This window comes from Dipodomys spectabilis, unplaced genomic scaffold (genome assembly GCF_019054845.1).
Source record: "Dipodomys spectabilis isolate Male_0828 unplaced genomic scaffold, ASM1905484v1 ptg000017l, whole genome shotgun sequence".
Lineage (NCBI taxonomy): Eukaryota > Metazoa > Chordata > Mammalia > Rodentia > Heteromyidae > Dipodomys > Dipodomys spectabilis.
The window spans coordinates 5,476,347-5,488,909 of NW_024870694.1; the positions used below are offsets into that span (position 1 = coordinate 5,476,347).

At 36.5% G+C, this 12,563-nt stretch overlaps 1 protein-coding gene across 1 annotated transcript in view; it reads right to left on the reverse strand.

The window, feature by feature from the left end:
* The window catches only part of Rabl3 (RAB, member of RAS oncogene family like 3), a 43,518-nt gene continuing 30,955 nt past the window's right edge, over positions 1-12,563 (reverse strand). The window contains exons 5-8 of the mRNA XM_042669842.1: positions 9,748-9,898; positions 4,940-5,011; positions 1,831-1,869; positions 1-1,284 (exon numbers count right to left, since the gene is read on the reverse strand). Coding sequence (XP_042525776.1) covers positions 1,219-1,284; positions 1,831-1,869; positions 4,940-5,011; positions 9,748-9,898 — 328 coding nt within the window. The 3' untranslated portion in view covers positions 1-1,218. The remainder of the gene's footprint in view (positions 1,285-1,830; positions 1,870-4,939; positions 5,012-9,747; positions 9,899-12,563) is intronic.

Consider the following 12,563-nt stretch of genomic DNA (forward strand, 5'->3'; position numbering starts at 1 on the left):
AACATTTTAATATCCTTTCTCAGCATACCTTGGCTTCCAGAGTACTTCTAAAATTTAATTAACGTGGAAGAGAAAATGAATTTAGTTCTTTTTCACCTCATTTTAAAACAAGAATGAAAATGATTACTTTTAATATGAAGTAAAATCAGGAGAGCAGAGGACTGCAGCACAGAGGGAAAGAACACAGGTGATCTCACACACACACATGCAGAGAGCTTTATAGTGACGATGAACACTAAGAATCCTAGTTCATAATTCATATAAATGTTGCTTATTTTCACTTTTCCCCCATAAATACATTGTTTTTTTGATATAAAAATCATATTCTTAGTTTTCTGAGTATAGCTAAGGGACAAGTCAGGAGTTGAATTTCCTTGAAAAACGTAAACATCAAAGAGTAAACATCCAATCTCTTACTGCCCTTGTGCAGGTTTTAGATTTCTTCCTACCATATCCAAACAGAAAACATTATGAGCCTGCAGACAGCTGCAACCTAAAGGATGAAGAAGCTGTCAGTTTATCACAGAATTCTTCTTTTCTGGTCCTGCTGTTCTCTATGTATTATTAATCTCTATTTATATTTAACTCCAGCTATTAGTCTGTCCCTCTCAGCCACCAAGCCATTTAGAAAGTAAAGGAGAGGGTTACTATTTTTAGGCATCCCTGTTGTGTAATGAGGGTAGAGACAATTAAATAACACCATTTGGCTTCTTTGAAAATGAGGGAGATTATTTGAGGTGGACAACTTGGGACTGGTTACCTAACCTTTCCCCTCAAGAAGGTAAAATAACAGAGATACTTCTTTGAAGTACTTAATTTAGCCTTCAGCAATGAGTGTGGGAAAATTACAGACTCGTAAAGAAAGCCCTTCAGTTCCAAGCCGGAGTAAATTTTCTCTGCAGTACCTTATCACTGCTCATTTACTGCATCCTTGTGAAAACACCTCCTATTTTCACCAGGCTGTCACATGATCTATAAACAGGGGCAGAAGAAAGGTGGGGAGCACAAAGAACGGGGACGGAGCTTGGATCTCCCCCCGTTGTGCTGTCCTTTCATTTTTCCATTAAAGGATAAGGCTAAAGGGTAGCATTTTAAAGATGCTTCCATCAAAAGGCCGAGATGTAAATAATTGACACAGCAAAAGGAAAGCTGTGACAACTGCCACTGCATGCTCTTTCTTCCAAGGGATGAGGGTACTTCAGTCATTATGAAGGTACATCAGTCATAATGAAGGCTCTTAAACGTTCCTCCCAAAAATCGTTTTCGATCAGGAAAACCTGGCATCTGTAGGTAAAACACAAGATCACATTAAGTTTTGAGCAGGGAGAGTTCAAACGCTGTAATTTTTTTTCCTGTTTTCTGTCCCTGTATTCCAGCCTGTTTACCATAGAACCAGCCTTCTAAAGTTTTAATCAGAAAACCACAGAATATTAATTAATAAATAAAAAAAATCCTACCCAAATGGAGAACATTTGTCAACAAATTGGAGACACTGTCATCTAACTGGCCAGGATGAAGTGAATTTCCTAAAATCACAAACTGGACTTTTATGTAAACTATTTGTATTGTGACAGAATCTGTAAATAAATGTTTGAGTCTCTAACAAATGGTTAATTTTGTTATTTTATACAACTTTATCTATAAATTTATCTTGTATCTTAGTTCTTCACTGATTTTTTTTTCTTTTGTCTTTAACAGGATAGAAGAAAGTAAGTTCCTTGAGCCTATCGAGGGCTTTCCACCAACTTTTTAAGACCATTTATGGAGATAAACTTAGAAACTATCCCTCTAAATTTAAGAACCCATTTTCAAGAAAAGACAGATACCAACCTGATTGCCATCTCTTAAAAAGTACCTCTTCTCTATGACCTGTGAGAAACAAATAAAGATTTTTGTAAGGGCTTAGCACACTTACCTGGAAAAAGTGACTAACTAGAAAATAATCTCATTGACAACAGCTTTAAAAGCCAAACAAAAGCAAAAAGTAAAAACAATAAACTAGGAATAAAGTCAACAAATGAGGTGAAAGATTTCTACAAAGACAATTAAAAACACTGAAGAACACTTTAGAAAATGGAAAGACTTCTCATATTGATCATCAGAACTAATATTGTGAAATGGCCACACTACTGAAAGCAATATACAGATTCAACACAGTTCCCATCAAAATACCAGCGCTATCCTTCACAGAAATAGAAAAATCAATCTTAAAATTTATATGAAAATCAAAAAGAACCAAATAGCCAAAGTAATTCTAAGCAAAAAGAAGCATCCTGGAGGTATCACAATACCTAATTCCAAATTATACTTCAAAGCAAAAGTAACAAAAACAGCATGGTGAGCTGGGCACAGTAGTTCACATCTGCAATCCCAGCTACTAGCACGTAGATATTTGGGAGGATTATGGTTTGAGGCCAGACAGGAAAAAATTGAATGAGTCCCATTTCAGTGAGCTGGGTGTGGTGCCATATGCCCATCATCCCAATTATACAGAAAGCCATAGATAAGAAAATGGCAGTCTGAGGCTGGCTTTAAGCAAAAATAAGAGATCTAGCAAGACACCATGGGCTCTACTTATACTCCTAGCTATTTGGGAGCCTGAAAATGGCCAGCCTGTGCTGAAAAAGTCTATGTGACTCTGTCTTAACAGAAGAAGCTGGGTATGGTAATCCCTGTTTATGGCAAGAAGCTTAAAACAGGTTTGTCAAAGAGCAAGTATTTGCCTAGGAAGGATGTGAGGCTCTACCTCAAAAATATGCAGTACATAGCAGGGCACTGGTTGCTGGGCTATTTAGGGGGCTGAGAGCTGAGGAGAGCAATTCGAAGCCGACTGGGCAAGAAAGGCTGCAAGACTCTTATATCCAATTAACCAGTAAAAAAAAGCTAGAAGTGGAGCTGTGGCTCAAAGTGGTAGAGCACTAGCCTTGAGCACTAAAGCTCAGAGACAGCGCTCAAGCCCCGAGTTAAAGCCCGAGGACAAGTTTAAAAAAACAAAAGGCAGCACAAAAAAAAGGCCTGGAGACACGTCATTAGTAAATACAGTAGAGTACCTTCCGTGTGAGGCCTGAGTTCAAACTCCAGCACCACAAACAAAGCAAAACCAAAAATGTGAGACCCAATCTGAAAAATTATTAAACCAAAAAGGGCTAAGAGGGCATGGCTCAAGTAGTAGAGACCTTGCCCCCTCTACCTAACAAGTGTGAGGCCCTGAATTAAAACCCTAACATGGCCAAAAACAAACCAACAACTTCTCTGCCCTTAAAACAGCATGGTATTGGCACAAAACCAGACACAGACCTATGGAATGAAAGACTCAATACAGCCATCTGATTTTTGACAACAGAGACAATAACATGTCTCTAATAAGCAGCCTCTTCAACAACAGAAGGTACTGGGAAAACTGGAACTGGGTAGCCACAGAGGAAGACTGGAAATATATCCCTATCACTTATAAAATAAATTCAAAATGGACCAAAGATCTTTACACACACACCCCTCCCCCCCAACTCTTACGCAGTACTGGGGTTTGAACTCAGGGTCTCAAGCTTGCTAGCTAGGTGTTCTACTATTGAGCCACATCTCTAGTCCTTTTTTGTGTGGGTGATTTTTGAGAGATAGGGTCTTATTTCCTGTCAAGTGTGTACCTGGACCGTGATACACCTATCTTAGGCTTCTCATTATAGCTGGGGTGACAGGTGTTAAGATGGAGTTGCATGGGCTTTTCTGCCTGGGCTGGACTGGAGCAGAAATCCACATGATCTCAAACCTGAGACAACACATGCATCTCACCCTGCCCAGTTACTGGATGAAAAGGGTGTGGAGGATGAGACCTAGCTAGTCTTGAACCATTATTTTCTTGAGCTAGGATTATAGAGTAAGCCACCGGCAGTTAGCTTAAATAACCTTAAATGTAAGACCTGAAATTTTGAAACTACTATAGGAAACAAGGAAAATACATAAGATATAGGCATAGCAATGACTTTGTCAATAAGATCTCAAATGCCCAGGAAACAAGAGCAGGAATTAATAAATGGGTTGTATTACAGTAAACAGCTTCTGCACATCAAAATGAAGAGACAACCTACAGAATGGGAGAAAATCTTTGCCATATATTCATTCAACAAAATATTAATATCTAGACTATATTATGAACTCAAGAGCTAGCCCATACTTGTAATCCTGGCTACTCAGGATATTGAGTTATGAGGATCATGGTTCAGGAAAACCCAAGAGATTCTTATTTCCAATTAACCAGCAAACACTGAAGTGAAGGTGTAGCTCAAGTGGCAGAGCACCAGGCTTGAGCAAAAAAAGCTAAAGGAGTTAAAGGCCCTGAGTTAAAGCTTTAGTATTGACATACACACACACACACACACACACACACACACACACACACACACGCACGCACGCACACACATTAAACACCAAAGAATGAATAACCCAATTAATAATGGACAGATGAAATGAACAAAAAGTTCTCAAAAGAAGTACAAATAAATGGGAAATACATGAAGAAATGCTCAAAATTTTAGATATGGAAGATATCAATTGTGAAAGAAGCAAAGAGAACTCAAGGCTTTAGCTAGGCAGATCCTTTTTCATTCAGTGCCTTTGGCAGGTGAGGGGGGGAAAGACATGAGTAAGTACATAAAGAAAATGGGAAATGAGTAAACATGAATTGTTTTAAGGGGAACTATGTGTCTTTTTCAGAGCCTCACTTAAATCTTGGAGCTTTTACCCTTTGCTTAGAGAACACTGGTGATGGAATAAATACGTCAATAAGCCTTGAGCAACAACAGATCTCAACAGATAAGAGATGAAAACAGGTATTATTCAGCCTGTAAAGTTTTGGGCAAAGGGATAAAAGGACACAGTATTCTATAAAGAGTTTATATTCTCATTTAATAAAGCTTAATGATAACTTAATTGAAGGCATTACCTTATCAAAAAACCTACTGAGCTTGACAGCATTGGAAGAACCTGCAGCTAAGTACCGTGGATTTGTGCAATCCTGAAAAACATAAATTCCACAAATGAATGTTCAGAAGCAAAAGCATTTTAAGTATAATAAATTTTATAGTAGTTACAATTATTCCTACACTAAACATTTTCAATATTCTTATAAAACACCTGAATAATGTTCAAATTACGATGTATAGAGTAAATAGGAAGATAGCAAAGAAAGATAAGGTGCTTTACTGTCATTTAAGCACTTTTAGAGTATGCTGAATCAATGTATTTATCATCAAATATTTAGTCTTCCATGAAGACTAAATTCGTTGAATTTTCTTTTTTTTGCCAGTCCTGGGGCTTGAACTCAGGGCCTGGACACTGTCTGCGAGCTTTGCTCAAGGCTAGCATTCTACCACTTGGGCCACAGCACCACTTCCAGCTTTTTCTGTTTATGTGGAACTGAGGAATCGAATCCAGGGCTTCATGTATGCCAGGCAAGCAGTCTACCACTAAGCCACATTCCTAGCTCTTGTTGAACTTTTACAACAAAACTAAAGTGCTAATCATTTACCCCCAAACCAGAAATAGTCATTACAAACAGCAAACACTTCATTTTTTAAAGTAATAACTAACAACTTAAGTGTTCAACTACTTAATATAATACATATAATACAACTAGTTAATATAGCTACTTAATACAGTTCATTTATTTAATATAGTACTACTACTACTTAATACAGTACATACAGTAGGAAGCAGGAAAATAAAGATAAAAGGAGCAAAGGAAAAACATTTGCCAAAACCTTCTCTTCATAGGTCACAAAGACATTCTGTTTTTAATGGTAATAAACAATAGATATGTTGCTACTGTTCAGTAGGAGTCTTTAAATAGAAAAAAAAATAGGGTTCAGATGACAGAATAATCTGGAATGTGAAACCACTACAATACTTTGTAAAGACCTTTTAAATAACTTACTGTCCTCCTGGAATTGCAGTATTGCACTGTCTTTGCTAGTCACTAGTGACCTTGCCAGACAGAGTAGACTTTGATGCTTACCTTAAATGCTACCTGTGTTATCCATACACAACATTTCTTGGATCACATTTTAAATTCTGGCCAGAGACTGAAATATATTCTTCAGCCCTGTCCACTTCACATCCCAAAGAGACTACATAACAAAGTTTTCAAAGACCACAAAGTACTAGGGAAATCAGACCCAGAAAACTCTACTTGAAAATCGGTGCCAATATTCCTACATTATGTAACACTGCTTAAGCTACTAAGCCTTTAAGCCTGGGATTACTCATTTGTGAAATGCATAATAATAATTCTTATCCTATAGGATTTTTGTGAAAGTTAAATAGTGCATGTCTGGTACAAATCAGGTCTTGGAATATTAGTTCCTTTTTCTACTCTAAGAGAACGCTATCAGAATTTTCAGATACAAAAAGCATCTAACACAATAAAGATAATTCCACAGATGGATTAAGTACACCAAAACATCATTGTATACACTGTTGTATTTAGAATAACACCTGGACATATTTCTACAGAACATACTTTAGATTGGCATTAGATACTGGATTGTTTCTAACATATTTATAAGATTATGTCTTTGTTGCTTTGTATGTCCCTCCCCCATGGTAAAACTCCTGCTTTCACTATATATGATGTTGGTATATGTGGAGGGGAAGGGAAAAAACAAATCATTAAAACAGGGATACAGGAGGACCCATTGCAACAATGAGATGTACATGTCGTTATGTCGAAAAACGAACTTTACAACTTTGGTGGGGGGATGGAAGGGGGAGGATGCGAAGGGATGGGAAGGGGAAACAAAGGAGGAGGCTACAATGCTTGATAAGAAATGTACTCATTATCTTGCCCATGTAATTGTAACCCCTCTGTACAGTATTTTCACAATAAAAAAATACGTAAAAAAAAAAGTGGGCACTGATTACATAGTCATCAGACTGTGAATGGTGATTTTAAACTAAAATACAAAAATGATATCAAACATCAAATAAGTGCTCCTGGCCTCAATATCTTAATTTCAGGGCTCTACAATTCAAGGACTCTGAAACCCTATGTTTTTAGAGTGAAAATTTTGGAGCTGTAAAAGCCATTTGCCACTGGTCATGATTGAGGAAAAAGCCTAAAAATTAATAGTTCTAAATAGCTGTTAGAGCTTGAGAAGGGATCATTACTGATCTTTTTGAGACAAAAACATACCAGAAAAATTCATACTAGACACAGTAAGTTTAGCAGGATTTTAAAAAATAAGCCATCTTCTAGCTATTTTTAAATGTCTTTTCCTTTTTAGTAGTGGGGATTGAACCCAGAATGTTACACTTGTTAGGCAAGTGCTTTGTCACTAGCCTTCATCCCAGCTCTTCTATCTATTTTTAATTCAAATAATTTGGATTTACTGAGAAGATACCTTTAAATCAATTTTTTTTGATGTATGCATTTGCTATATTCTTACTTTTCCATGGGGTTTAAACTTAGGGTCTGGTCATTGTCCCTAAGCTTTTTTTTGCTCAAGGCTAGTGCTCTACCACTTGAGCCACAGCTCCACTTTCTGCTTTAGGTGGTTAACTGGAGAGCAGAACAAGCCTGCCAAGGCAGACTTCAAACTGAGTTCCTCAGATCTCAGTCTCCTGAGTAGCTAGGATTACAGGTGTGAGCCACCTATGCCAGACACTTTTCCATAGTTTTAAATGAATTCATTTGTGTCAAAGCTCCACTTAGAACTAGTATTATTAGTTTTCAATTTGACTTTTCTATGTATTACAGAATCTTTTTTATTTCACTCTCTTTGAAGCCCTTTATTTTCCTCTTGGAATTTTCTTCCTTGCATCTCATGACACTCTTCTATCACTGTTTCTGCTGTGATCTTTATGCTGTACACTGATAAAAAGCCAAAATCACATTGTATGTGAACTCTTTGGAGACTGTGCTGAAGTCCCATGTTGCATACCTTTACAGCTTGTTACCAAATAAAGGCCTCTACAAGGCAAGTAGGAATAACATACACCTAGCTGGTTGTCATAGAAACACATAGATACAATTACATTCAGAAATACCTTGTAAGTTTCCACTGAGATAGATTAAATACAATCAGTGATAGATGTCCCTTTGGAAATAGTGTTCAGACAAAGGCACCTTAGCATTTCTGCAGTATGGGTAATGTATATATCTATATACAAAAATCCTTTTGAATACCACGGTCCAATGCTAACTATCAGGGGTATTGTTTACATTGAATCTTCCACAGTGACAGCTGAGGGAAAAAAGGCACCTTTTGCTGAACAATACAATGAACAAAAGCAATGGAATGGCAGGCAGAAGCTGACTTAGTTATGGGCTAGAAGTGGGTGAACCAAGCTCTATTAATCAATGTTGGTTCAGAGCCAGAACATTAGATTCATCTGATTATTAAAATTTCAGTTGGAGTTGTACATATAATTAACTAGTAAAGTGTTTGCTGATAGCAAAAAGTAACAAAAAAGTAACAAAAACAAAACAAAACAAAATTAGACTCTTGGATCTTTTGCCAGACCTTAGAACAAACAATTTCAGCTGGGGTGAGGGGGGCAGTTAATTTTCACAGATACTGTTGGTAATATATACAGTTACATTTGTTGGTCTAGGTAACTTATAAGAGCTCTTTAAAAAAGTTAAACTTTTCATCTTAGTTGAAGGAAAATTATATGAGAAATAGTCTTAATTATACAGCCTAAACTCTAGAGACAGAGTGACATATTTGACCTAAAAGTTACCTGTCTCTACTTCTTGTCTTCATCTTTTAATGGGGATAAAAGTAGTATCTACTTCAAAAAGGATTGATGTGGAGATGATTCATGTGCGAAAATGTATATATAGCACTAGAACCGTGTTTGACACCTAAGTGCTCAATAAATGCTGCCCACTGTATTATTAAACCACCATCACTGCATATCTGGAATGTAAAACAATGAATATGTTTAGAAATCCCACTTGTGAATGATGCTATATAACAATGACTATAGATGCTGGTCAGGAACTTTCTCCGGGTAAGGCTATCTATGTGAGTACCATTTCTTAGTTTTTTAATCCTTCAATTCTAGCTAAACTAGCTATCTCAGGAAGGACTCAATCCTCTGTACATGTGTATGTTTTATTTTTTTTGGGGGGGGGGGTCCTGGGCCCTGAACTCTGGGCCTGGGCACTGTCCCTCAGCTCTTCAGCTCAAGGCTAGCGCTCTACCACTTGAGCCACAGCACCACTTCCGGCCTTTTTCTTTTTGCTTGTGTGGTGCTGAGGAATCGAACCCAGGGCCTCATGCATGCAAGGCAAGCGCTCTACCTTTGAGCCACCTTCCCAGCCCATGTGTATGTTTTATAAACTACTCCTTATGATGAACTTTGAAATTTTCTTATATGATTTGCTGCCTATTAAGGTACATTTTTTTAAAAAGTAGTTAAGAGTTTTGCTAAGGCAAAAATAATCAAGGCATAGTGTTAGCTTGGTCATTTTAATGATTTTGATTTTTTGTATATTTTTAAAAAATCTTCAATAAAGCATCTATGCCTACATTATTCATAGAAAAAAGTCTGAACATTCAAGTAGAACAGTCAAAGTGACTGTGTCCATCTGAGAATACAGATATGTTGATTCTAACCTTGACTCTCTCTAAATAGCCTGCATGTGAGTATGAAGGCTTCTTTCACTAGAATTATGAGTTAAATGTAAATCTGTTGTTTTCACATTGCTTAATAATAAAGCAAACATGTATTAGTGAAAATACATACCAAATTAATCTCTTCTGCATTGAAATCCTCAGCCAAGAAAGCAGTCCTAGTTAAAACTTCATGGCGCTTGGTCTCATGAATCTGATCCAGTTTTGTTCCTATTACCAACAGTGGGATTTGGTTATCAGCAAACTGCTCCCGATCATAATCACTGTGATAAATAATAAGGGGTGAACAGAGTTTACCTTTCCAATGCAGATATGTGAATTTAAATGTAGGTAATTAACTGATTCCTGCTTACCATCCCCTATAAGTCTCCTTTTTCCCAATTCTTTTCTCCTTACATTTGTTCATTTACCAATCCACCATCATCTGAGTTCCAACTGAATATCTTTATTAAAGATAATGAACAACTGGATGTTCATGTATACTGTGATCATGTGTCTTCTACTGCTGACTCTTTGGGTTTTTTCAGTGTAGAAGCATAGAATAGACTCATACGTTAGTCTACAGAAAAATCAAGAAGCCTGAACACAAACCTTGTGCAAGAGAGGAATATATCAAGTTTCTGGAGCAAGAATAATATCTATATCCATCACACACATTTCTGTCTGTATATACAAAAGGATCAGATAATGGGGGAAATGAAATAAGGAAGCTTAAGGCTGAATAAGTTGAATATAGGTGATACTACAGCCTGGAGAAAAATAGATTAAACAACTAGAAATGGAAGGACAATAGCTGAACAGTAAATTGAATAGAAAAAGAAAAATATTTAGCACCAAATAATTTTTATCCTGACATGAGAACCATGGTAGACAGACAGTAGTAGTTAAATCAGTCATGGTCATTGGCTATTACAATTCCTTTCAATTTCTTTTTTTAATGTTTATTTTATTGTAAAAATACTGTACAGAGGGGTTACAGTAACATGAGTAAGGTAATGAGTACATTTCCTATTGAGCATTGTTACCCCTTCCTTTGTTTATCTCCTACCATCCCTCCCTTCCCCACCTCCCCAACCCCTCCGTCCCCCCCAAGTTGTAAAGTTTGTCCCCTCCAAGTTGTAAAGTTCGTTTTCAACATAGTGTCTTGTATATCTCATTGTTACAATGGGTCAACCTGTATCCTTATTTCAGCATTTTGTTATTTCCCTTCCCCTCCTTAGAAAAATGTATATACAAGATTCAGGGCACTGACATCAAATACAGTGCAAACAGGGGTTATACTGTGGGGGGAAGAACATACCAAAGAAACAGAAAAATCACATAGTACATTTTAAATACATTAAAACCAATAGCAAGCAAGAAAAAAAAACATTTGTGTCCCTATCTTGGGGTTCATTTCACTTAACATCATCTTATATGGTCATATGTACATAGCTTTTGACCTTTCTATTTGTCCTAGACTTATACTAGTTATTGCAAATAAGGAAAACAATGGGACCTATGTTTCTTTGGGCCTGGCTTACTTCACTTAATATAATTTTTTAATGGAAAGACTTAGAAAAAATTCCTTTCAATTTCTATCTGAAGGATACAGTAGCAGTATAAATAATATTTCTTATCATTGTAAGGAACATAAAGCCTGCTGTTGCTGAATGAATTTAAATTCTATTCACATATTAGAAGGAAAGCAGATTTGAGTTCCTGACATGTTGAAAGCTCAATTTACCACAGTCAGCAAAATCTGCCTTTGAACATTTTATGACAGTAAATCAATATTATAGAATCTAATCAATACAACCAAGTTGAGCACAGCTTTTCTTCTACCTTTGCTACTACTTCTCTTTCTAAATTGGGGTGGAGAGGACACTACTCAATTGTTGTGTCCTTCAAAATAATCTTGCAGAGCCAAAACTATCTCACAGTCTTAGAACGCAACTATTTTGGTCTATGTCATTGGGATATTGTAATTACATTTATTGCACCAAAACTAGTAACAGCTCAAGTTCAAGACCAACTTTTAAACCAACATTTTTCTGACATCAACTGAGTTTAGGAGACATGTTCCAACTAAAATTTGATTCATAGAATGTTTTCAGAATATGTGTTTAGGGCTTTTTCTTACATTCACTAATTCTGTCTCATAAAAATTTTATATGTATTGTATCAAATTTCATCTTTGCTACATACACATTGGTGTCACTTAAAGTTTTGTATACTTTCTTGCATATTAACAAGTGTACAGTATAAACATTTGCTCTCTGATTGCTTATAGCTTTCATTACATTCACTGTGATACAAAAGTAGACAATTAGAAGCCGGGAGCAATGGCTCATTCCTGTAATCCTAGCTACTCAGGAGGCTAAGATCTGAGGATCTCGGTTCAAAGCCAGGCTGGGCAGGAAAGTCCGTGAAACTCTTATCTCCAATAAACCACCAGAAAAAACTGGAAGTGGCGCTGTAGCTCAAGTGGTAGAGCGCTAGCCTTGAGCTGAAGAGCTGAGGGACAGCGCTCATGCCCAGAGTTCAAGCCCCACGACCAACAAAAACAAAAAGAAAAAAAAGAAAAAAAGTAGACAATTAGGATTTGTCAATTAAAAACTAATTTTAAAAGACATCTGTATCACATTAACTGTGCCTTTCATTATCATTTTCTTTCATAAAATCTTACACTCAGTTTAAAATTTGATTTTGAAATCTTTTTTCTAAAAAAATTACATGAAAATCTAATGGGGGGGAATTTTAACAAGAATAAGGCCAATAACTCCTCAAAATCACAAAGCTATAAACATCTATAAACAGTCACTTTATAGTATAATGCTACTTTGGGCAAATAAAAACAAAATAAAAAGCCCTGAATCTTTCAGACATTACATTTAACTGACACTGAGACAAGATTTAAGATTCAGGAAACAAGTTTAGAAGACTCTA